We start from the raw sequence: 25,863 nt of genomic DNA on the forward strand, positions 1-25,863 counted from the left end.
TATTCCTGATGCACCTCACCTCCTCCTCGACTGTTCTTTTGCTACTAAAGAGTCTCTTTGGCTCACCTTATCTGCTGTATTCCTCTCCAACTGCCTTTTAGTTTACCTGATCTCCTTCTCAAGGGTTGCCCTCATGTTCTCACACACCTTTATGATTCACTTTGGAGTTGTTAGTCTTCTGTACCTCATTGGGCATGACGAGGATGGACAGGATTAGAAATGAGGACATTAGAGGGTCAACTCGGGTGGGATGGTTGGGAGACAAAGACAGAGAGGCGAGACTCTTTTTTTTTTGGACATGTGAAGAGGAGAGATTAGAGGACTCTAGACGAGAACAGGCCATTCAGCCCAACAAAGCTCGCCAGTCCTATCCACTTATTTCCTCCAAGAAAACATCAAGCCGAGTTTTGAAAGTCCCTAATGTCTTACTGTCTACCACACTACTTGGTCTCTTATTCCAAGTGTCTATCGTTCTTTGTGTAAAGAAAAACTTCCTAATGTTTGTGCGAAATTTACCCTTAACAAGTTTCCAACTGTGTCCCCGTGTTCTTGATGAGCTCATTTTAAAATACAAGTCTCGATCCACTGTACTAATTCCCTTCATAATTTTAAACACTTCAATCATGTCACCTCTTAATCTTCTTTTGCTTAAACTGTAAAGGCTCAGCTCTTTTAATCTTTCCTCATAATTCATCCCCTGTAGACATGGAATCAGCCTAGTTGCTCTTCTCTGGACCTTGTGCTCTTATGTCTTTTTTTGTAGCCTGGAGACCAAAACTGCACACAGGACTCCAGATGAGGCCTCACCAGTGCATTATAAAGGTTGAGCAGAACTTCCTGTGACTTGTACTTCACAGATCAAGGCGCTATATAACCTGACATTCTGTTAGCCTTCTTAATGGCTTCTGAACACTGTTGGGATGTTGATAGCTTAGAGTCCACTATGACTCCTAAATCCTTCTCATAAGGTGGACTCTCGATTTTCCGACCGCCCATTGTGTATTCAGACCTCACATTTTTACTCTCTATCTGTAATTCTTTACATTTACTGACATTAAATTTCATCTGCCACAAATCGGCCCAAGCCTGTCTGCTATCCAAGTCCTTCTGTAATGATATAACTGATTACAAATTATCTGCTAATCCACCTATCTTGGTATCATGTGCAAACTTAACCAGCTTGTTACTTATATTCCTATCTCATATATATATATATATATATATATATATATATATATATATATATATATATATATATATATATATATAGTCACAAGAACGAGACATGAACAGATAGAGTTGGGGCAGCCACCCGTATATTATGGTATCCTGGCTGCAAAATCGTTTTTTCTTATAGAAATACAGCACTGAAGTGCTTACAACAGAGTCCAAAACAAGACTGACTCAGAAGGGAAAAGGGAAGGCTTTTAAAGGGGGAGACAGGAAGTGAGGTCATAAGGGTCGGGCACGTGTTCATCGCTCATTGGTTTAGTCCCGGATGTGACATCAGGGGGGCCGGAGCTGGCAAGGTCTGTCTCCATTGGCTCGGTCCCAGAAGTGACGTCCAGAGAGACAGGTGGAACCTCCCGGGTTAGGTCTACAGGGAAGTGAGAAAGAGAGTTAGTGCGCTCTGCCACATCCCGGCATGGCTCAGAACTGCCTTCACTCGAGCCCTTTAGCTGCCTCCCATGCTGCGCGTGTGTGACTATATATATATATATATATATATATATATATATATATATATATATATAAAAAGAGAGATGAGGGGTATATTGGGAGAAGGGTGCCAAGGATAGAGCTGCCAGGCAAGAGGAGAAGAGGAAGACCTAAGCGAAGGTTTATGGATGTGGTGAGAGAGGACATGCAGATGATGGGAGTGACAGAACAAGATGACGAGGACAGGAAGATATGGAAGAAGATGATCTGCTGTGGTGACCCCTAACTGGAGCAGCTGACAAATGAAGACGTTGGGATTCTTCCAGTTGACCAAGACAAGTCTACATGCTAATAGGGAAGTAAAGGCCATTACAATGTGTTTGTACTTCTCCACTTTAAGCCCCTCTGTGAGCCCACCAGACACCGCTGTTAGTGGATTAGGAGGGATTGTGACTCCAAGGCTGTCTGATTAACTTCATTCTGGACCAAAATCTTTAAATGCCAGTTTGGTGCAGGACTAAAACACGTGGCCTAGTGAGGCTGGAGCTCGATTGCAACGTTTACAGGTTGGCTCTTATCCTCGAAACATTTTGGACAATTTTAAACAAGAGCGATGACCTCGATTTTAAGTTGAATAATCGAATGCTTTGCACATATGGCGCTCGAGTGAATTCTCTGCATGGCTGCCTTCCACTCCTCTTCTGAGATGTTGAGTGACTTTTTTTTTTTTTAAATATTACAGACTAGGGGGCTCTGCTCCCTGATCGTTTCGCTTGTCCACCCCCGGGTTTGGCTTACATAAAATTTAAAGAGATTATTTTCATGGGAATTGTTACATATGCATTATTTTCACTTTTTTACCTTAACTTTTGTGAAAACAATACTTGTCCTTTTTTTCCGGCCCCTGGCGTGGTTACCTCTTTCTCGCAGGCCGTATAACGCTGCTCACGTTGTGAAGGGGGGGCGGCTGAACGCACGCTAAAGAGAAGCCGTTGGATCATCTGCTGGCTTGCTGCTGCCGGCAAGCTGCGTGCTTTAAGAGCCTGGGAGCACATGAAGCGTGTCTGCCAAAAGCAATCCAACAACAGCCAGGTTAGATGTCCGTGAACTTGATTCAAATGTTGTCTCTCTGCCTTGTCTCGCGTGACGTCAAATTGTCTTCTGAGAAGATCACGTCTCGTCTCCCTTCCAAGAGTTTTTTTATTATAGAGAGAAATGCCGTTTGAGTCCTCGAGAAATTTTTTCCGGATTAGTGGTTGATGGGAGGTGAGGAACTTTGGGTAAGTTCTGTTTAACAAAGTTTCTAATTTGTAGGTAGTGAAAGAAATGTGTTGCTGGAAAGTTTAAATTTGGAGTGTAATTGTTCATAGGATGTGAAGACATTGTCTGTGTACAGATCTCGAAGTGATTTAATAGCAAATGTTTTCCCAGATATTAAAAGCTGCATATGTTTGTCAGGGTGGAAAGGTGGTTCTCGTGCAGAGGTGCCACAGAGAAAAGCTCCTCTATCTTGAAGTATTTCCTACATTGGTTCCATATTCTGAGCGAGTGCAGCACTTTTGGGTTGTTGGTATACTGGCGATTTAATTTGTATTTATTGGGGGTACAAAGCAAGGAATATAAAGAACTACTGCAGGATTTTATTTTTATTGCAGACCAAGCCTGTGTCCATTTATTTGTGTCCATGTCCAGGTTTTTATAGCTTGTATGTTTGCTAATGGAGAGACGTACACTATGGTTAAGATGCAGATGAGTTTTTGTACGGCCCAAAGTGAAAATGAGACTGGCAAGTGCACCCCACAATACTCCCCTCTGGAATCGTGTTGGTTGGCAGGCGACATTCGGCAGAACGCTTTATTGCAGTGAATGTGCTGTGTTCGCCGAAATATTTTCCTGCAAACTCGCCTCGCGGGTGACTTAGGATGAACCTTTTTTTTTTTTTTGTCCAAGCGCCCCTTGATGACGTCACAAAGCTTTAGCAGCCACACATCTAGAACTTTTTAACGCATGCTTACTGCAACGCCGAACATACACAGCACGGTTTTTAGACATTTCGCACTGCTTGATAGTCGCCAGTCGTAGGTGTGTCAGCGGATTTATTCTGCCCTGACTACACCTGCACAGGATGGCTGGTATCGCCCATTCAAAAAATACACGATGGACACCGTGAAAATGTTAATAAAAAAAAAAATTGGAGGTGTGTTTGTGTCTATTGCCATTCTGTGCACTCATTTTACAAAGAAATGAAAACTAGCCTTGTGGATATTATGGTCTGTCAGTTTTGCAGAGAGAAGGGGAACCTTGTAATCTATGGAATTTACATTTGCGTGTGTTTATTTCGAGTTCTACCAGTAAAGGATTCCAAAGATGCTGGTTTTCTCATTGGCTGCTGAGTTCGATGTGCCTTGCTAAATAAAATGTCGTTTTTTTGAAATCAAAAATTTGAAATGAGCCTCACGACGGCAGTACCCAGTGTGCAATATACTGAGATTGATGCACAAAGAAATTTTATAACAAGTTCGGGAAAGTGGCGGTCACCGGCGCACAAGGTTTGAAAAAAAATAGCAGCTAAAATGGCAGTTTTGAGATGTACTGAAGCCACCACCTGTCCAAACACACCCCAGCCCCGTCCACTGAAGCTTTTGACAGTGCTGGACCATCAATTTCCTGTCTCGCTCTCCACTCTCGGTCACTTCAACCTCCCAGACCCTCTTGGCCGGTTTATACTTCACGCTCAGAACGTGTACGCGCACACATCATGGCTGCCGCGCATTCCTAACGTTCACGTGACACGTCCTCTGTGGCCAGGTTTACACTTCTGCTACGCAACTGTTTGTACTTGTGCGGGTACTTTACGTAAATCTGGAAGATTCCACCAGGTGGCAGTGTGATTTATCCTCACGGTGAGAACAGGTTCGGCTTCTCTGTCTTGTGAATAGCCTGGAGTATCTATTAAATTCCGATAACGCCCACCCATTTTCCAACCTGCTGAATCCGAACACAGGGTCACGGGGGTTAACACAGAGCACAAGGCAGGAACCAATCCCGGGCTGGGTGCCAACTTCCGACAACTCCTTACCGTAATATCTCTGAAAAGGATGTTTAATAATTATATCCATCAATCCAGGGTAGTGTCCATTCCAGCTAGCATTGGGCACGAGGCCGAAACAATCCCTGGACGGGCATCGGCTCATCGCAAGCACTCGCATACACTGGCGTCATTTTAGTGTCACCAAATCTGCATGTCTTTGGAAGGAAACCCAGCAGGAAAACAACATGGGAACGCCAGCGACGTGACTATCTGCGAGGCAGCAGTGCTACCGCTCCGCCACCGTGTCCCCCTCGTGTGTAATTATTAACAGTATTCATTATTTAAATGAAATTAATGATTTTATCTGTAAAATGTAACCTATGTACTTTAATGCATTTCATCATGAAAGTGATATCAAGTATAAATCTAACGATTCTAAATGTGCAGAGAGTTGGAATATCAGACATTTAACGTGTTGTGTGTGGCCAATGATTGCTGCTGTCCATGCCGGAGGAAGACCCAGAAGCAGGTAGTGATTAACAACTGGGTCGGTTTTAAGCTGTGTGTGTGTGTGTGTGTGTGTGTGTGTGAGTGATCTTTCTATTTAAAACCAGACTTTTGCCAAGAGATTTTTTTCAAGCCCCGCCCTCCTCTCCACCATTTCCGGTTCACGGCCCACACCCGCAGTCCTCTCACTTCTCAGTCTTGTGAATGATTTTGTCATCACAGTTCCTGCTCTCTCAGCTCTTATAAATTTTTACGTTTTCCTCAATTTAAGTTCCTAATACGATTTGGACATAATACGTCGTCTTTTATTGAAGAATTTCACCCTGAAGGGTTATCAACAGAAGTAAAGAGTACACGGGCAATCCCAGCACCGAGAAACGAAGTCAAACGAATTTACGGCAAAAATGTCGATCAGTAACACGGCAAATTGGTTAAATGTGTATCAATAGACTCTGCTGGAACAGTTGGCGGAGATGGTGCGGAAGATGAAAACATCAACTTACAATATCACGAAGAATATCTACAACCGTTAACACCGTGCGGTCTTCCACCGGTCAAATTACTGTTTGAAGAAGGGCGTATTGTAATGTAATTGTGTAATTGATGTCTGAGTGATGGGCTATGCAATACGACAAGATTAGTTGTATTGAAAATTGGTCGAACAATTCTGACATGTCAGATTTTAACAGGCACCAAGAAAGGTCATGTAGTCCATCTAACATGAGACACCAAAGGAGATCTCGATACGCCATTCGTATTAAAACGTTTACAGTCTCCCGTTAGAAGAGCTTTTGCTATGACAATTAACAAATCACAGGGACGAACATTCGAAAAAGAGATAAGAAATGAAATTTACTCCCAGGCATTTATACGTTGCGTTGTCGCGATGATGAAAGTTCAAACACGGAATCAAAATTTCAATGCAATGTTGACGAAAAGTTTATTCCCAATCTATTGTTTTTACCGAAGTTTTACAGTAAAAGTGTAAGTTTAACAATCTGCTTGTAAACTTCAAAGCCAAACAGAATGAAAACGTATAACGTAACGAATAACTCTTAACGCAACATGAAACCTCATTTTCTTTCAGTTTATTACATTTTAATATTTTTTTTTTTTTAATATGGTTAATTACTTGCTGTAATGTAAAATAGTTCTATTATGCATATGTAACAATTCTCATGAAAATAACAATCTGTTTAAATTGTACATCCACTTTCCCCATACGTGAGCGGCAGAGCTGTGAAATGGGTAGTGGTGTAGTGCCCGCCTAGGGGTTGGCGAGCAGGGGGCAGAGCCCCCTACTATCTGCTCGCCTGCCTTGGTGCTTCACAATGGAGGCAATGGGGCATGAAGCACCACCAGAAAATTTAAAAGCCTAATAACGTCTCAAGTATGTCCTCTTTGAGTTTTGATTTAAAAACGTGATTGTGACGACGAGGGCTCCGTTTTCTCGCACATTCCTGGTGATGTTGGCCTCGAGGTACGGGCACATTTTCTGTTCTGCACATAAACACGGAAGTCCATCAAAGCAAAACCAACCACCTGCCATGAAACGTTTTACTGGGGTTTGGCCTTTTGAGAGGAAACCACCCGCCGGGGGTGAAAGGTCAAGACCAGCACTGAGGTAACCCGCACGGCTGGTGGTCTTTTAAAATGGCTGAGCCTCATGCTATTGTGGTGTTTTGATAAAAAATTCTATGTTCCTGTGTAAGTATTTTATTACAGCGTGTGTGTAATCCCAAGGCGCATGGATTGATATTTAACAGCTGTCTTGGCTTGAAAGATGGACGTGTTTGGTAAGGGTTAAGGCTTTCGTTTTCCATCTGCACCTGTGCCTAGTAAATTCCAATGTGAAATGCCAGTGCGGGCAACATTTTATAAAAACAAACGCTGGGCTTTGGGACACACTATCACAAGGTAAACACACACAAACCATTTCTGAGAAGAAATCACTTTGCACTTGAAAAATACCCAGCATATCCTTTTATTGTCGGCCAAACTAAGGAGCTCATTAGGGAAGCAGAAGGCCATGGGCATTGGATGGGGTTGCCATTGAGAGGCTGAGCAGCGTTACCCGTCTTGGGCTGGTCATCACTGATGAACTGAAGTGGGCACAGCACACCACCCCTCTGATCAGTAAGGTTCACCAGCACCTGAAAGTCCGTCCTCGCCAGCCTGGTGTGACTCCTGCTCTGCTCAAGATGGGTAAAGCCCCATCGAGTGGGCCGAGCGTGGCACAGACTATGACTGCTTTACTGTGATCCGCGAGTGTGGTTTTCATTTAACGTTCGCGTGTTAAGCAGACATACAGACTTGCAGTACGCTGTGTAAGATTTGCTAAGTCGGGCCAGGCAGCTGTGACCATCTGTAAGAAGGTTAGTCGGCAGAGAGGGGCACTCCACCAGTTTAGACAGCGGGTAAAGCACCGGTCAGAAGAACATAAAGTGCCTCACTGAATGTGCTCAACTTGTTGAAGAGCCTCGTCCATACTGTGCGTCCGATTGGGCTTCCTGATAATGAGACCCAAGCCTGGGAGGTCCGTCTATCAGGACTGCGCCGAAGAGAAATGCCATGGAAGGTGGACATGCAATTGCCAAAGAGCCCACTGAGGGACCGTAAGATCTTTTGAACTGTTTCATGGCATCTCTCCGGATGTGCACGTGTAGATACCACCGAAGAGCTCATCCACGTGAACCTTGGCACATTTAGGCCCGGCCAATACTTGGATGGGAGAAGCTGGGGTTGGTGTGGGTGAGTCCAGCAGGGGGCACGTACCTGGTGGTCTGAATGTGGATGCCAAAGCCCCAGTGCAGTGAAGGGAATGCTGTGTTGTAAAAGTGACACCATCCTTCCAATGAGACGTAAAACCAAAGTCCTGACTCTCTGTGGTCACTAAAGATGCCTGGGCATCCTTCATAAAGAGCAGGGTGTATCCTGATGCCCTGGCTAAATTAAACACCACAGCCAAGTCATTCCGACTCCCCTAATCGCCCCCTGTCTGGGATTGGCTGTCTGTCTCGCCCCTTCACCACCTAACGGCTCATGTGTGGTGAGAGTACTGGTGCAAAAATGGCGGCCGTCGCATCGTTCAGGTGGATGCTGTACATTGGTGGTGGTTGAAGTGGCTCCCTGCTCAATATGTAAAGCACTATATAATTGTAAAAAATGATTTGATATTCTATCCTGTAATACAGTACATATTAGGAGTGAAAGCTGTGATTTGTTTTAAAGGAAGTTCTGTCACTCCTTTCTGTTGTCCCACCTTTCTCTTGCCTTCATATCTCTACTGTGGTTACTGGTGGTACTCAACATAATTGTGTATAAATCCACCTTAATAAAGGAATAAGTGTCTGTCATTCCAACAGATGGTGCATCACACGCATTAACAATGCTGTTACAAATCCCATGCCAGATGGCATACAAGAGAGACCTGCGCAGGGCATGGTGCACTGTTAACATTAACGCCAAGGTCTACTGTGATTACTTTGATTATAACCCATCTTACATGGGTAGCACAGCCAGTCCACCTCAACAAAAGGATAAGTGTCTGTGTCTATCCCATTGTGATGTCTCGGTCATTCCAACAAACGGCACATAACAAACTTGTAGCAAAATGTGTTGCTTATGTCATTCCAACAGATGGTGCATCACACGCATTAACAATGCTGTTACGAATCCCATGCCAGATGGCATATAAGAGAGACATATGTAGGGCATGGTGCACTGTTAACATTAACGCTAAGGTCTACTGTGATTAATTAGATTATAACCCATCTTACACGGTAACACCGTCCACCTTAGCAATGGGGTAGACACAGACACTTAGCCTTTTATGTCGCTGTCATTCCAACAAATGGTACATCAAACTTTTCTTGTAGCAAAATGCGTTGCTTTTGTCGTTCCAACAGATGGTGTATCACAAACATTAACAACACTTTTACAAATCCGTTACTAAATGCCATATACAACAGAGATGTATGCTTTGCATTTGTCATTCCAGTCGATGGCACATCACAAACCTTTTTGTAGTGACAAAATGGATGTCATTTCAACAGGTGGAGCATCACCGTCTTTAGCACTGCTTTTATGAATGCCATACCAAATGGCATATAAGAGACGCTGCAAATGCTAGCGCGGAGGTCGACGTTGATTATTTAGATTTCAACTCGTCTAGTCCACCTCAACAAAAGGCCTGTCTGGTTGCCATATTTCTGTCAATCCAACAAATGGTGCATCACAAACTTTAATAGTAGCAAAATGCATTGCTTTTGTCATTCCAACAGAGGACGCGCTTTTACAAATCCATTATCAAGTGGCACATCACAGAGACATATGCATTATATTTGTCATTGTAACTGGCACATCACACGCTTTTGTAGTAAAACAAGGCATTACGTTTGTCATTCCAACAGATGGCACATCATAAACCTTAGCAGTGCTTTCATGAAAGCCATACCAAATGGCATATAACAGAGCCTTGCTTATTGCGGACTCTGAGGTCTACGTTGTGGATTTCCACAGGTCAGGGATGGGTAGCACAGCTGGCATATCTGTGTACATATACTGTATAATATTTGCAACCTGTGTAATTTTGTTTTGTTTTTCTTTGTTTGTCTTTTGTTGGTATTGTTTTAGTGCTGACTAGTTTGAGGAGACCTGCAAGTACCAATCGCATTGTACTGAGGGAGCCTGATCTTGACACAGAATCGCTAATGGATTGGCAGACCCCAAGTCTTTAAAGCATTTTGTGTGTAATTTCTTTACCCGTCAGGAGTGCCATCTGTAGATGCCCTTGACAGACCGTTCAGGTAATGTCTTGGTTGTAGGGCTTGACCCCGTGACCGCATGCTGGACAGGGTGCCATCTCAGTTCAGCTGGAGCCGCAGCTTTCTAATCTTTTCTCATCCACACGCCTAGACGTCTTGAAAGGACATAAAGTGCGGAGGGGACTCTGCCGGAAGAAATGCAAGATGGCCGGCCTATTAAGAGACCCCATGATGGGCACACGAGTCTGCCAACTTTGTTTTTGTTTTGTCCTCCCATTAGGTGGCCACTTGCACTCCCCTGAAGAACACAACGAGGGTTGGATTGGGTGCCTTGACCCCCTAGTCGCTGTCTCCCACAATGCCCCTCTCCATCCGCTGCTCTTTTGCTTGTCTTTGCAGGGGACGGACTGGATGAGCAGAGGGCTGCAGACATCCCTGCGGTCCCCACACTTGTCATGCATCTTGATCTTCTAACGTGGGGACCTGGCCTTGGAGACGAGGGGGTTTGTGGGAGTCGAGAGCTGAAAGAAGGGGAGCAGCAATTGTGGGAGATGAGCCGGACCAGCTGTGTGGAGTCTGCGTGTCCTCACTGTGTCGGAGTGGGCTGTTCCTCGGGAACCTGGGGGTTCTTCTCCACCATCCCAGCACCATTGGCTGTTTGTTAGTGTGTTTTCAGGCCGCGCATCCAGGTAATTTGCTCATGAGGGTGGCGCCATCCTCCGATGCCACCAACTTCTGTCCACACCGCCAGTCTGGTCTCTTCCTGACCAGTCTTACTGTTTTTGTTATTGGGTGTGGTGCGTGGATCCAGCTGGGGGCCTCACGCTTCCAGTAAGGGTCTTCTTCTAGAATTGCAGCTGTACTGGAGCCGCTGTGTAGCCCTCCTTTACCAGCCTCAAACAACGGGCTACAGATTTGGATGGACTTCTGTTACCATCGTTTTGCGACGCCTTTCTGAATGCCGCTACTTTTCATGCATTCCGGCAAGTCTCGCATGACGACGTTTGCCACCTCTGGGGACGTCACTAAATATGGCAATGATGAAATAATTCTGTACCTCTCGGTATGTTAAGGGGTACGTACCCCATAATTACTGAGAGGAGGGAGAAAACAACCAGGACAGGATTACAAAACGGAGGGCTGAGCTCCCCAAGGTCGAAATCAAGCAAATCGAACATCAAAACCAGAAGAAGGAACCTGACGCTAGGCCTGCTAACCGAGGGCCAAGGCCTGACGTAAGGAGAGCTTTTATAAACTGCTGGATCCCCGAGTCATTCGACTGCGGCCGGGAGGCCAGTGATGTCCCCGAAGTGGGCGACTGCGATCACGTGGTGCTTGCCGGAACGCGTGAGAAATGGCGGCATCCAAAATGGCGTGGCGGAATAGCGTCGTCGTAAAAATGACAAGAGTCGAAATGAATCCACGCCTCAAAACTAATAAAATAAATTAAAAATATTAGAAACCTCATCATGTCGGGGTGGCGAGGTAAAGAAAATTCCATATAACGAAAACGGGCAGGCGCACATTTCCTTAAAACCCTGATGCGGTCACAGGGGAATTTTTTTTTTTTATTAGCCTGTGCAAAATTTGGCAGGGTGGATTTGCTTACCAGACAAACAAACATTTCTATTCATACCGTATACTATTATTGGAGGTTGAAAACCACATTTTTAAAAAAAGGGTAAATCCCTGCCATCTTTTGTATCGTACCGCTCTTGTGTTAACATCTCCACCCTGCTTACTGGAGATTGAACTGCGTTTTGGTCATAATTATGGCTTCTCTTCGAAGAAGAACTCCTCGTTCACATGATTGGAGTAGTCGGCAGGATCAGAGCGGACTGCTGCGCTTCTTTGGTTGATACATGGGGGCTGTAGTGTGTGGTGCCCTCTGCTAGATGCAGCGGGTAAGCTGGGCATTGCTCTCTCCTTCATGTGGTTTAGTGCCAGGTTGCTGAGACCTGTGGTGTCTGGTTGTTGCCATGGTGACTTATCGTCAGATGGCTCTCTGTGATGCCCACTAGCGACTTGCCCCTCGGCTGCCCGGGTTTTGGATCCAGGTGAAACATTGAAAGACACACTACATAAAATAAACATTGCTTGCCTCTTGTTGAGTAATCACAGGAGCCACCGCTGGCAGGGAGGGACGCTATATGGGCACAATGGCCCAGAAGGATCATACACATAAGCAAGCAAATCAATAGACACACATTGCCCTCTTTTGTATTCATTCACCACAAGCTAAAAAAATATTACTCCCGTTCTTTTAAATATTATTATGTACAAGAATGGCAGCCAAAAGGCACAGCCTGGCATGTCACAGTGTCCCATGCCACCCACTTCCCAGGCTCTCCTCATAGTACGTCTCACTCCATGCTGGACATGCAAGCTCCGTCCAAGCCAGACGGGACCCCCCTACTCCTCCAGAGCACCAAATGGCAAACTGGCCTGTGTTTTCCGGGGGGATGTGCATGGACGGGGTCCCGTACTGTGACTACTTCAGGTTGAAAAAGCTTGATGAGCGAGGCGGAGGGGCCATCAGCATGCAGGCCTGGTTCTTGTGAGTGATGCGGATCTGCAGAAAAGGAAAAAAAAAAATGAAGAGCATAAGAATTGTTGTTTCGTATAGCGCCTTTCACAGGGAGCATCATCAAAGAAAACTTTACAAACTCCTTTAACAACAAACACATTTGTGGCTGCCTAATTGGTATTTTAAATACGCCCAGTGGCCAGTTTGTTAGGTACACCCCGACCTTCACACATGTTCTCCCTTTCGTTGCCTGATTGCCATGTGTGGCACAAATCGGGCACACCAGCACTGCTAGTATTGGTTGAGCCTTACAAAAAGAAACGAGTGGCTTTAGGGACTGTAAGTGGGGCATGATAGTTGGCACTAGGTGTGTCACTTCAAGAATTCCCCCCCAAATGACTTTTCACATTCAACCATTTCAAAGGAAGGTGCAAAAAAAAAAAAAAGTAAAGAACTTCCAGTGACTGGCAACAGCCTGTGCATCAGAAAGACCAGAAGAGCATATGGGGCATCACCCAGAAGGCTCAACACTGGGCAAATGCCATCCAAATTCAACTTTGGTTTGCAGGATGTCCATTCAGGACACCTCACTCAAAAGTGTGACAACAGGTGGGTAAAACGAGAAAGAACATCTACAGTGGGCACAGACTGTTGACCAGGGGCTTTAAAAGCTGCTTGGACAGATAAACCCGAGTTCCTTTGGCATCATTCAGGTGGCAGGATCAAAATTTGCTGCAAGCAAATAGAGTTCTGGTTTTAGCTGTGCAGGCTGGTGGTGGCAGTGCTGTGGTGTGACAAATATTAGGAAATGACTGAAGAACATCAGACTGGCATGGCGTATCTGAACATGTTCGTTATGTTTTCATTTTTATTCTCGTTATATTACTGACTTGACACGGGACACTGGTCACATGACACAGACCGTCACATTTGGTAGGTGAAGGTTCAAAAACGACGGTGGTCCTGGCGTAAGGTAACCCTCGGCTGCATGATCAACCAAGAAAAGCCTCAAGTGTCCCTTAGCTTTACCACGAGCAGGCCTGGCACTTGGTTCCGTTTTCTATTTTTGACTTTGATATTTTCCTTTGGCCCCCGTGCTTTCTTCACTTGCTTACGTAACTTTACGATGTTCTGGTTTTGACCTTGCCTGTCCTCGACAACAGTTTTGCCTTCCGTTTCTCATCTCTTTTACGTCTCTCATGATAATTCTTGGAGACTCGTAAATTCTAATTTTCTGTTTCTTAAAACGGTGGGCTTCTGTTTGCTTGATATACGTCTTAACAGCTGGAGACCAAAACGGAGAAAGGTAAGGAAAATAAAGTCGGAGCCTGACCAAATAATTTTAATTAGCTGTGTTACCCATCATGGACTCAGTGCACCATCTGTTGGGATGTATTTTGGATTGCATGCAGTAATAAAATGCATGGCACTTGTCATTCCAACAGATGGCTCTTCACAAGCATTTGTAGTAATAAAATGCAATGTGTAAATGTTTGTGATGCACCATCTGTTGGAATGCAAAATGCAATTTGTACATCCTTGGTGTGGTATTTCGTAAAAGTGACGTTTATGATGTGCCATCTGTTGGAATGGAAAATGCAATTAATTTTATTACAATAGAGGTTTGTCGCATGCCATCTGTTGGAATGGCAGAGACATAGAAATCAGATAGACACTCAGATACAGAGATACTTCTCCTTTTATCATGGCGGACTACCTGTGCTACCCATCTAAGATGGGCTGAAACCTAAGTAGTCAATGTAGACCTCGGCATTAACATTTGCAGTACACCATCTATTGGGATGTATCTTGTATTTCATGTAGTAATAAAATGCAATGTGTAAATGTTTGATGTACCCTCTGTTGGAATGACTAATGCAATGCATATGTCCTTGGTATATGCCATTTGATATGGGATTCCGAACAGGAGATGGGTCTAACTGCAGTCTGCAATGACGCTGGTCACAAAATCGGGAAAATGGCCCCCGTCACAGGTAGCCCTCCCACAATCCTAATTTTAAACAACCGAGTACCTGCTGTCACGTGTGTCGGCATAGCGGATGGCTTAACGGTGCTAGTAATGGTAATTCCTCGCCATTCCAAAGGATGGCGCTATGCAGCCGGGAAGATCAATTGGCTTTAACACCGACGACGTCACTTCTGCTGTCTGTTCACCGCGACCTGCGTGTTCATCCCACAAGCCGAAGGCATCGCCATCTTTGACCAGGCTCTGTTAAGACTCCCATCTGAAAGACGCATTTCTGCATTTTATTATTTTAGATTTTTTAATTCAGTTATACGGGGTTTGCCTTTCGGGTGCCTAACCCTTTCATTTTGTGACTGATGGTGTGGGCATTACGTAATGTTGGGGAAAACGTCGCTGACCTGCAGTTCTGTGAGCCGCAGTGTTTGATGATTGTGATGCGCCATCTGTTGGAATGACAAACATACTGCGGCAGCCAAATAGACACACAGAGACGTATCCTTTTATTAAGGTGGGTTACTGGCATTGCTGAAGGCCAAACTGATAACTAATTAACTGATTGATTAACGTCAATCAATCATTTTCTTCCCTCATTACACTCCACCATTTCCTACATTTGCTGTTCCTGGGTGATCCCCCCCCATTCCTTTCCTACACCCTGTGGCTGAGGTGTGTTTTATGTTGCCAGCAGTTTGACAATCGGTGCTTCATTGTAACCTTTAATTGTTGTCGTGGTTTACTGATTAGTCTTGTCGTCTTCTGTCTCTTTCTGGAACATTCCAAAATATTTATATTTGTGTCAAAGAGTTTCCTCTAACGTTTTATTCCTGATTCATCCTTTTCTCTGCAGTTTGCTCGTTTATTTTACCCAAATGTTGACAACAACGAAGGCAGCAGCAATTTCAGTGCCATGTTGACGAGCAGACGGGTGCCAGTGATGGGTCCCCTTTAGCGTTCAGTGCGGTTTGCACCCGTGTCTGCCCTGCTCGTCGCTAATCTCAGCATTTAAATACAATTAAAGGAGCAAACCTTACAGGGGCAGATTACAAGGAAACCGCAAAAGAAGCAAACGGTTATGGCAAAGAATGCAAAGATTTAGGAATTTCTTTAAAAAAAAAAAAAAAATTGCAGGCAAAACAATGGGAACAATTAAAAGTAAGAAATGACACAGCAATTGTGAAATGGGATGAAACAAAAACCTGCCATCACGGGGGGCTCCAGGACTAAACGTAACCACCGCAGTGCTTAACCTTGTGCTGGGGGTCCTCAAGTTTAGTCATGGCGCCCTCCTGTGGCTGCAGGCTTGTATTGCAATGACTTCCCTAAATCAGCGGGTCTCGGTGGCCTCGTTGTTTAATTGACTGGTGTGTCACACATGGAAGGCCATCGCACTGGAGGTGACCCTGCATTCCCTTACTTGGATGGAAAGCTGGCATCATGGGTGAGATCTGTCAGGAATAGCTGGGAGTCCCTTACCGGGCACGGGGGACAGTGCAGTAGTTGGTCACTGTGGGGGCACTTTGGGGGGGATGGTCAACATACCCTTACCAGTGTGACTGAAGGGCATCCTGTGCTTGGCATTCCTTTTGATGACTGCACATGTGGGTATCCGCAGGGCAGCATGGGAGTTGCGGTGCTGTAGGACTGCCCTGTTGGCATCCAAAGGTGCCACCAAATGGAGCTCTTTTTAAGCCCCTCATCTTGGGGTGGATTTGCTTGACATTGAAAGTCATTCCTGGAGCCAGCAGGTGAGCACCGGGAGTACGTCTGGATCAGGATGAACAAAGTGTGCCAGGGAGGAACTGTGGCTCTGCTGACCGTGAAGAAGGACGATGCCTGCTGTACTTTAAAATTAAAAACGTCATTTGGACCCCTCAGTGTGGTTGTGATTGGGGGTTTGTGTGGAGGGTCTGTGATACCCGCTAGTGCCACGCCAGCTGTTTGGCGTCTGTTCCTTTTCCCTCAGAAAGATGTGCTGATGCGATTGTTACATTTAGGGGGAAAGTCGGACATTTTTTTTTTTGCCATAGCTGTAAACGCTGAAGTTTCTTTTCTTTTTATTTCTGCTTTCCCTGTGCAGTTTGCTTTTGTAACTGTCTCAAAATACTGACAGGGGGTCAAAAAATAAAAAATCAATCGTGGTAATGCCAGTCCGAGTCACCTGGTGGACCATTTACTGAGGCTTAGACTGGCATTAATAATAACGAATAAACTAATTCTTATTCAATGTTGGTATTCTTGTTTGTCTGTCCACCAGATGACTTGGAGTGGATTATTATTATTTTATTTTACTGTAGTGACAGACTGGCATTATTATTAATCATTGTTATTATTGTAATGTCTGTCCACCAGATGACTTATAATTATTTTATTATTATTACTACTACAGTTCTGCTTATTTTTATTATCGTAATGACTTGGACTCATTTATTATTATTATTATTATTATTATTATTATTATTATTATTATTGTGATGTTTGTCTTGCAGTTGACAGTCTGATGACATCATCCTTTTTTTTTTTTGTCTAACTCCTATTTATTAAGAATTTCATAAACAAATCAAATCACTTTTCCACCTTTTAGTTTGCGATGTAATCTTCCCAGTCACATGACACTGTCAGACACGCCCAATTGCTGCTCCTCCCACCAATGAAAATGTAAAAGTGCGGACACATTTTGAACGTCCCTCGTATTATTATTAAGAACATTCGAACACTCGAGACAAGAACAGGCCATTCAGCCCAGCAAAGCTCGCCAGTCCTGTACACTTAATTCTTCTAATATACCATCAAGTCAAGTTTGGGAGGTCCTGTTATTATTATTATTCTTATTCACACCGAGGAGCCCATAGACACAGAATTACTAGACGCCACATGACCAGCAGCATCGTACGTCAACGTCGCCGCCATATTGCGAGTGGCACTGCTGTGGAGTGAAGTAATGGATAAGATGCCTCATGCATGTGCTGCTTGGGATTGTACAAAGCGCTGTACGCTCCAAACCAGATCACAGGGATTACATTTCATAGGTAAGGCTGAGCAATTATTTTGGTTATATTTGGCCATTAGAAAATCCCGTTTTATAATCTTAACTTCAGCTACGCCAGGCTATGCTAGCAAAGCTATGCACTTATGTGCTCAAGTGAGCCTCCAGGCAACGTCTTGGCTAAACGTATTTAGTCACTAACTGTGTAGATCGTTGTTAGCTCTTAACATTTCTCAAACTCTGAAGGTTTCCCACCTCAGGAAGCAGTGGGAGGTCAGGTAGCCCTTAGACGGGATTTGGAGAAAGCTGTCCTGTGCCGTGAGCCGTGCCAGTTTGGTAACAGATGCTGTACCGGCGTCATATGATCAAAGCTACCACCTGCTCACATGAAAAACAAAGGAGGTTTGACGATTCCTTCTGAGGGTCCAGTCAAGGTGGTCAAAGTAGCTGAGCGTGTTATCAACAGTCGACATGAAGGCAAGCTGTCAGTGTGTCTTTGATCAGTCAGGTTGTTCGGGCTGAGATTGGTTCAGACATCGAGGAAGCACACTTTGAAATTGGCAGCCATCATTTCATGCTCATGTCTTTAGTTGTGTCTGTCTTCCATAAACTAAGGCTGCGCCATATTGCCAGACTGAATACTCTCAAAATACAGGATCTGAGTGAGCGAGAGGAGTGCCAGTCTGGAGGAGATCAGCGAGGTGTGGAGAGCTTTAAATGTTCAGAGTGGGATTTAGTATTCAGTAGTGAACAGGGAGCCAGTGAAGGTGAGAGAGAATACGTGTGATATGGTCAGTGGATTTAGAGCAGCAGGTTATTATCCTGGCAGCAGAATTGTGAAGAAGTTGTAAGCGATGGATACGTTTTTGTGGGATGCCAGATAGAATAGCATTACGTGAGGTGACTCGGGCATTAACTGATACTTCAGTACTGTGTTGTGTAAGAACAGGACGAGGTCTAGAAATGTATCAGAGATGGAAGAAGGCAGTCCGAGAAATGTTACTTAAATGGGACAAATTATTTAATAATTATTATTCTTGCATAAATGGACATAAATAATTGCATGTAAACAATTTGCCAAAATCTGTTGTATGTAAACGATTCTGTTTTAAATGTTGTTTTTTCATCAGAACACTCGTTTTCCACGTCTACCTGTTTTAGTTTAAATGGCACTTTTGCCACTCGCAATATGGCGGATGCGCTGACGTATCGTGTCGACTGGGCAACGCAGTGACTGCGGCGTCTATCTATATACTGTGTGTCTATGCAGTAGCCCAGGGATCACCACCCGGGTCTTCCCGGCGTGCGGTTTTCATGTTCTCGGCGTGTCGCTGTTAATTTTCTCTCACAGTCCACATCAGGGGTCTCCAAACTTGAGAGCTACTTTTACAACATGAAAATGGCCGAGAGATCCTCATGTTCTCTAACATTTCTTCTCATAGCTCATTTCAACCCAAACAAACTGAATAAGCTTGTTTTGCCTGAACATTTACAGAACGTTGGTGTCCACAACTCACATTTTGCATTAAAACATCACAATAAAATATTGAGTTCACCTGCAAGTGCATTTTGTACGTCTGTATGCATTTCCTAGTGTATCTCACACTATTGAATTAAAACATGAAGGCTGTCAAAACAGAACAATGCAATTCCAAATCCACAGATAGGACTTATTCATTTGTCATCTTGTCACATGTCACTTTATTCACAGGTCCAGTCGCATGTGTGATGTGTTTTTTAGTTAGTCAGATGATGGTGGAGTGGAGCCACTCAGGTTCACTCTCATGGAGTCATTTAAATGTTCGTCTGTCAGTCGTGTTCTGAACTTTGATTTCATGACCTTCATGTCAAACTCACAGAGGTATGGAGACCCAAACAAAGCAGACATTTTCAGAGCCACTTGGTGAAGATTCTTCTAGTTATCGGGCTCTACTAATCTCCAGAAATGCTGCTGAGACTTTAACTGCACATTAGTTTGAAGGTTTACTAATATATCTGTCCATCCATCATCCAGCCCACTATATCCCAACTACAGGGTCACGGGGGTCTGCTGGAGCCAGTCCCAGCCAACACAGAGCACAAGGCAGGGTGCCAACCCACCACAGGGCACATGCCAGGGACAATTTAGGATCGCCAATGCACCTAACCTGCATGTCTTTGTACTGTGGGAGGAAACCCACGCAGACACGGGGAGAACTCCTAACTGCGAGGCCACAGCGCCACTGTGCCACCCTTTACTAATATATAATATGTAAAATCCAATGTCTGTCTGTCTGTCCGCTTTTCACAAGAGAAGCACTTAACGGATTTTATTTCTATAATTTGCTTGAAGATTCCAGTTGATTTTGCGACTTCTCTCATTTCGCTATGTCTCATAGTTCGCTTGCAGTACTGATTTTATTTTTGTTCAAACCCGAGAAACACGCAGCGGGCAGTTGGGGTCCGGGGGGGTTAACTCTCCTCTCTCGCTTGCCAGCTTCGGGCCGTGGTCCTTAACTCCGCTCAGCTAGCGAACGAGAGCACAATTGCATTCAACTTGGTTTGATATTTAAAATAAAGTGTTACTTAGGTCTTGATGAGACCGAGTCCGGATATTCTCTTAAGTGTCTGCCACATTGAAAAGCGAGATTGCAATTCAGATTGTGGATCGTGATTTGATTTTTTTGGAAAGATCGCCCAGCCCTGATTTGACTAATCAAGTTTTCAAAATGTTATGTAGAATTCATCAACCCTTTGGTAAGCTACAGTACTTGGCAAGGGGTGGAGAGTTGGCGGTAGCTCGCGAGCGCCGTGTTGGAGACCCCAGATCTACAGACTTGCTGGTCAGGTGGACTGCGATGCTGGCCTGTAGAAGCAGGTTTAGAAAATGGATGGATGGGATGCCTGTGGTGGGCTGGCACCCTGCCCAGGGTCTGTTTCCTGCCTTGCGCCCTCTGTTGGCTGGGATTGGCTCCAGCAGACCCCCGTGACCCTGTAGTTAGTCAGTATCCAACCCGCTATATCCTAACTAAAAATGCTCTATGATATGAATGGAGATCAAAAGGCTCATAAAGGAATTGCCTGTAAAAGCCAAGGCAGTCCAAAGCAAAGGTTAAAACATTCAAGTAATCGCAAAGCACTGAAAATCGGAGCACTAACTCATTAGAGAACTCGCCGCACCACCGCAAGGAATTGTGGGTTGACTCTGTCTTTATGGAGCCGAGGGCAGTCCCTGGCGGTGATAGGCAGGTGGCCCCGCCCACAAAACACGACGACACATAACACCGGCATAGAAAACAATGAGGATGATTAACAAAAGGAGCACAAAAAGGATTCATCATCTCCAGGGGCAGCTAGTGGTGCGTTTTTGTGATGTCCAGGCATGTGGTCTGACACCCCCAGCGACTCGCTCCACTGAGACAACAACTTGACCCGACTTTGATTTCGGCTTTATCACATCTCAAAGACAGACACATGATATCCGATATGGTGTTCCACAAGGCTCTATCCTGGTCCGCTGCTCTTCTCAATCTACATGCTTCCGTTAGGTCAGATTATCTCAGAGCACAACGTGAGCCACCACAGCTATGCTGATGACACACAGCTGTACTTATCAATAGCACCTGATGACCCGACTCTCTCGATTCACTAACACAATGTCTGACTGGTATCTCAGAATGGATGAATAGTAACTTTCTCAAGCTAAATAAAGAGAAAACTGAAATCTTAGTGATTGTCAATAATGGATACAATGAGGCTATCAGAAATAAACTGGATACATTAGGATTAAAAGTCAAGATGGAGGTAAAAAGCTTAGGGGTGATTGTTGACTGTAATCTGAATTTTAAATCACATATTAATCAGATCATTAGGACAGCATTTTTTCACTTAAGAAACATAAGTAAAGTTAGACCTCTTATATCACTGAAAGATGCTGAGAAATTAGTTCACGCGTTTGTTTTCAGTCGACTAGATTACTGTAACGCACTCCTCTCAGGACCACCCAAAAAAGACAGAAATCACTTGCAACGAGTGCAGAATGGAGCTGCTAGAATCCTAACTAGGAAAAGAAAATCCGAATACATTTCTCCAGTTTTGATGTCACTACACTGGTCACCTGTGTCATTCAGGATTGACTTTAAAATTCTGCTTATGGTTTATAAAGCCTTAAATAATCTGCTCCATCTTATATATCAGAATGTCTGACATCTTATATTCCAAATCGTAACCTCAGATCCTCAAATGAGTGTCTCCTTAGAATTCCAAGAACAAAACTTAAAAGAAGTGGTGAGGCGGCCTTCTGCTGTTATGCACCTAAAATCTGGAATAGCCTGCCAATAGAAATTCATCAGGCTGATACAGTAGAGCAGTTTAAAACACTGCTGACAACACATTACTTTAACATGGCCTTTTTATAACTTCATTTTAACTTAATCCTGATACTCTGTATGTTCAATTTCCTCAAAATAACTATTCATGGTGGCTCTAAAATCCGTACTGACCCCTACTTTCTCTTCTGTTTCTTTTTCCGGTTTCTTTGTGGTGGTGGCCTGCGCCACCTCCACCTACTCAAAGCTTCATGATGCTCCAACAATGATGGACGGATTAAAAGGCAGAAGTCTACGTGACCATCTTCATCAAGTCCTTCCGTGAGAACCCTAAATCCAAAGAGGACTGTTTCATTTATGTTAGGTAGAATGCCCAGAGGGGACTGGGTGGTCTCATGGTCTGGAATCCCTACAGATTTTATTTTTTTCCCTTCTGGAGTGTTTTTTTTTTTTTTTGTTCTGTCCTCCCTGGCCATCGGACCTTACTCTTATTCTATGTTATTTAATGATGACTTATTTTAATTTCCTACTATGTCTTATTTTTTTTTTATTTTTTCATTATGTAAAGCACTTTGAGCTACATTTTTTGTATGAAAATGTGCTATATAAATAAATGTATTGTAACATATACAGTGCAGTGGCAAGGAATAAGGGGTGGAGAGGACAGGGGCTTTGGACCACAGAAGAGAAGCTCCTCTGGCCAATGTCTTGTGTTTTACGCACCACGACATAATGGAATGTCACCGTTCTGGTGACAGCGCCGGTGGCCGTAGTTTAAAAGCAACAGATTACTTGGCATGAATGGTATATACACCATATTTGTTACACTCATCCGTTTATTGTAAGTCGTAACATTAAACTTATAACGTTATACCATGTCATCACTTAACATGTTGTATTTAGAAGTTGTCTATCAAATTTATGGTAATTTTGGTCTGCGCATGCGTAGTATCAGTGAGACGATCATTTCGATGGGTAGGATGTTTCGTTAGAACACCGGCTCCGTGCGGCAGCAAGCTATTGGCTGTCAGTGTCAATTGTTAAGTGTGACATGCCCGGCAAGTGTAAATTCACACGGTTCAGCGATGAGGCCGACAAGTCTGACACACCCTGTAAATACGAGTCGCATGAGGTGACATCGGCTTAACTCGCACATTGCGGCAGAAACCAAAGCCGGAAAGCACGATGAACAGAACTGCAGCCAGATCCACTGCCGATAAATGACGGCAATACGACACACATAATTGCAAACGTTCAAAACAGAAAAGTATCTCTCCCTCCATCCATTGAGAAAATTATGTGGCAGAATATTAAATTAGTTGTAAATGCTCTAACAATCTGAAAAAAAAATAATCTTCAGTTTCCACTGCGCCTGAAAGCGAAATCAAAAGCACAGAAGGCGCAGACCGGATGTGCACCAGCAGCCTTATCCAATACGACGCTGTTCAACTGGAGGGCTGCACTGTGCGTCATGTGACCACAGCTGGCGAATAGAAACAAAGGCCCTGAATTCCGAGCTGCAGCGCTTTACAGCTCACTGACCACTAGATGGTGCTAAGAGTCCAGCCGAGTCCTGTTCTTCTATCTGTTTCATGTTGAGTACCTGCAGCCAGCATTGCGTCTTTTTTGTTCATAGCGCCTTTCACAACGTACTCCGCCACAAAGCAGTCAGTGTTTATGGTGTGGTGTCTGTCGCAAAGAGCGTTAAAATGTACGTATAGTGTCTTTCTTAGTAAGACTTTTCGGTTTGCACAGGGCACTTTTATGGCCAACACAGTGACAAGTGGCTGTCCAAAGCAGGATGTCTGCATTCTATATAGTGCCTTTCATAGAGGAGGCAGCACTCTGTTGTAATGGCCCACAGGTGGTCTACTGGCCGTGTCACTGTCGGGGTGGAGTTTAGGTGTCCTCGGTGTGTGTTTTTCATGCCATCTCACACGGTTAGTGAAACTGGCATGGCATGGCCTGGCACCTGTCCACTGCTGATCTGAGCACTGTGCCCATTGCTGCTGGGGCGGCCGGCAGCTCCCCACTCACCTGATTTGGGTTATGCAGGTTTGACAATCGCCGACTGGACCTTTCATAACAAACTGGACGAGACATAGCCCCCCTTTGAGAGTACGCATACAGCAGGGCCACAAGTACAAACAGACCGCCTTTCTTTGTGCCCCCATACCACGGCACTTTACGCTGCATTGTACAGCTGCTTCCATGTATTTACAATGGAGGGGCCAGACAGAGTCACACAGCGGGTCACAGGTGTGATCTGAGGTGGACCCTGCAGCCTTGTGCTTTGGGGTCCGGGTCCTTAGCCTGCCTGCCTGCCTGCCAGCCATTGAGTATTGAGTGCCACCCTGGATGGGACAGCAGGCCCTCCTGCACACTCCTGACCTACGAAGGGGTCCTTGTAGAATTCCCAGATAATCCAAACCTACAGCCACAGGGACAGCGTGCCGCTCTATGGTGACGGTGACCAGGTGCAGGATTCAAAGAGGTGACCCGAGTTTATATAGCGCCTTTCATAGTATAACACTTTGTTTTCTATAAAACATCTCACAAACAGCCCTCTGTGCCTTGTCACAAAGCCATCAGCCCACATTTTATAGAGCGCCCCCCACATCATTATGGAATTGACCTCAGGTGCCCACCCAGGTGGCATTTGACATACATTGTGATGGACAGCTTTATGCGCGCACACACACACAATCGTGTGTCACTACATAAGCACAACTGCATGGCGAGGGACGAGTACCGGGTGGCAGAACACGTACCGTACACGGCGGCTGCATCCACGGCTCCCCGTCAATCTGCATGGGCAGGGGCTTCTTGGTCCTGCATTGGCAGAAAGTTCTGGTGAGTTAGGAGGCCTGTGGCCCAAAGTGGGGGAAGCAAAACAAAAAAAAAAACCAAAAACCGGCGCCAGTCTGACCTGATGGTGATCTCGGAGGACTTGGCCAGCCGCCTGCCTTTGCTCTTCAGGCCCGTGTAGATCTGGCCCATCTCTATGGCGCCTTCCAGCCCGACCACCTCCAGCCGCTTGTCACTCATATCTGAAAGATAAGCAGGTTAATGAAAATGAGACCTCCTGACTCTGATCTCCTTCTCCTACACCGAGGGTCCACTTTGCTTAAGCCACCCGCCATTTGCCGGTTCAGTCAAACCATTCATCTTATGCACGCACAATGGCCGGTGCCATGTGGGATGTATTTTCAGCAAAAGTGGGAACGAAAATCGTAAAATGAAAATGCAATCTCTCTTTCACAATTGCATTTACGCAAAAATGCTGCCAAAGTTAAAATGACAATGAAATGCCATCCATTACCCAACCGCTATATCCTAACTACAGGGTCACGGGGGGGTCTGCTGGAGCCAATCCCACCCAACACAGGGCGCAAGGCAGGAAACAAACCCCGGGCAGGACAATGATATGCCCCCCATTTGCAATTCCATTTTTTGCCTGAACCGCAATGAAGCTGCAAAGATGAAAAGTAAACCGCAAATAAGAACTGGTCACGGAGTTTTCATTTTCCACTTTGCCGTCTCGCTTTCGAGTTCTCGACATGCAAATTGTGCGGGTCAGTGGGCGGGGCTTTGCGCCTCGATGTCCCACATCAGCAGTCGGCGACCTGAGACATTCTGAGGCCCGTGTGGTGACGCCGCCCCTGTCAGCTGCACCTCTTTAGACTCCACCCACTTTCCACGCCCCACCCCCATGTCAGAGGTGCACTTTTGTGCTATGCAGCATCTCACCAAAGTAAGTGCACCCCTCACATCTTTGTAAATATTTGATTCTATCTTTTCATTGGACAACACTGACGATGTGACACTATGACCCAATGTCAAGTAGTCCGTGTGCAGCTTGTATCACAGTGTAAATCTGCTGTCCCCCACACAGCCATTAATGTCTAAACAACAAAAGTGAGTGCACCCCTAAGTGACAAATGTCCAAATTGGGCCCAAAGTGTCACTATTTTGTGTGGCTGCCCACCATTATTTTCCAGCACTGCCTGAACTCTCTTGAGCTTCACAGGTTGCCACTGGAATCCTCTTCCTCTCCTCCATGACGACATCACGGAGCTGCTGGATGTTAGAGACC

General features: G+C 44.9%; 1 protein-coding gene across 1 annotated transcript in view; it reads right to left on the reverse strand.

The window, feature by feature from the left end:
• Positions 1 to 9,426: 9,426 nt before the first annotated feature.
• The window catches only part of dgkaa (diacylglycerol kinase, alpha a), a 43,647-nt gene continuing 27,210 nt past the window's right edge, over positions 9,427 to 25,863 (reverse strand). The window contains exons 22-24 of the mRNA XM_039746670.1: positions 24,697 to 24,817; positions 24,539 to 24,599; positions 9,427 to 12,535 (exon numbers count right to left, since the gene is read on the reverse strand). Of these exons, the coding sequence (XP_039602604.1) occupies positions 12,455 to 12,535; positions 24,539 to 24,599; positions 24,697 to 24,817 (263 nt within the window). The 3' untranslated portion in view covers positions 9,427 to 12,454. The remainder of the gene's footprint in view (positions 12,536 to 24,538; positions 24,600 to 24,696; positions 24,818 to 25,863) is intronic.

The sequence above is a fragment of the Polypterus senegalus genome, chromosome 3 (genome assembly GCF_016835505.1).
Source record: "Polypterus senegalus isolate Bchr_013 chromosome 3, ASM1683550v1, whole genome shotgun sequence".
NCBI classification, from domain to species: domain Eukaryota; kingdom Metazoa; phylum Chordata; class Cladistia; order Polypteriformes; family Polypteridae; genus Polypterus; species Polypterus senegalus.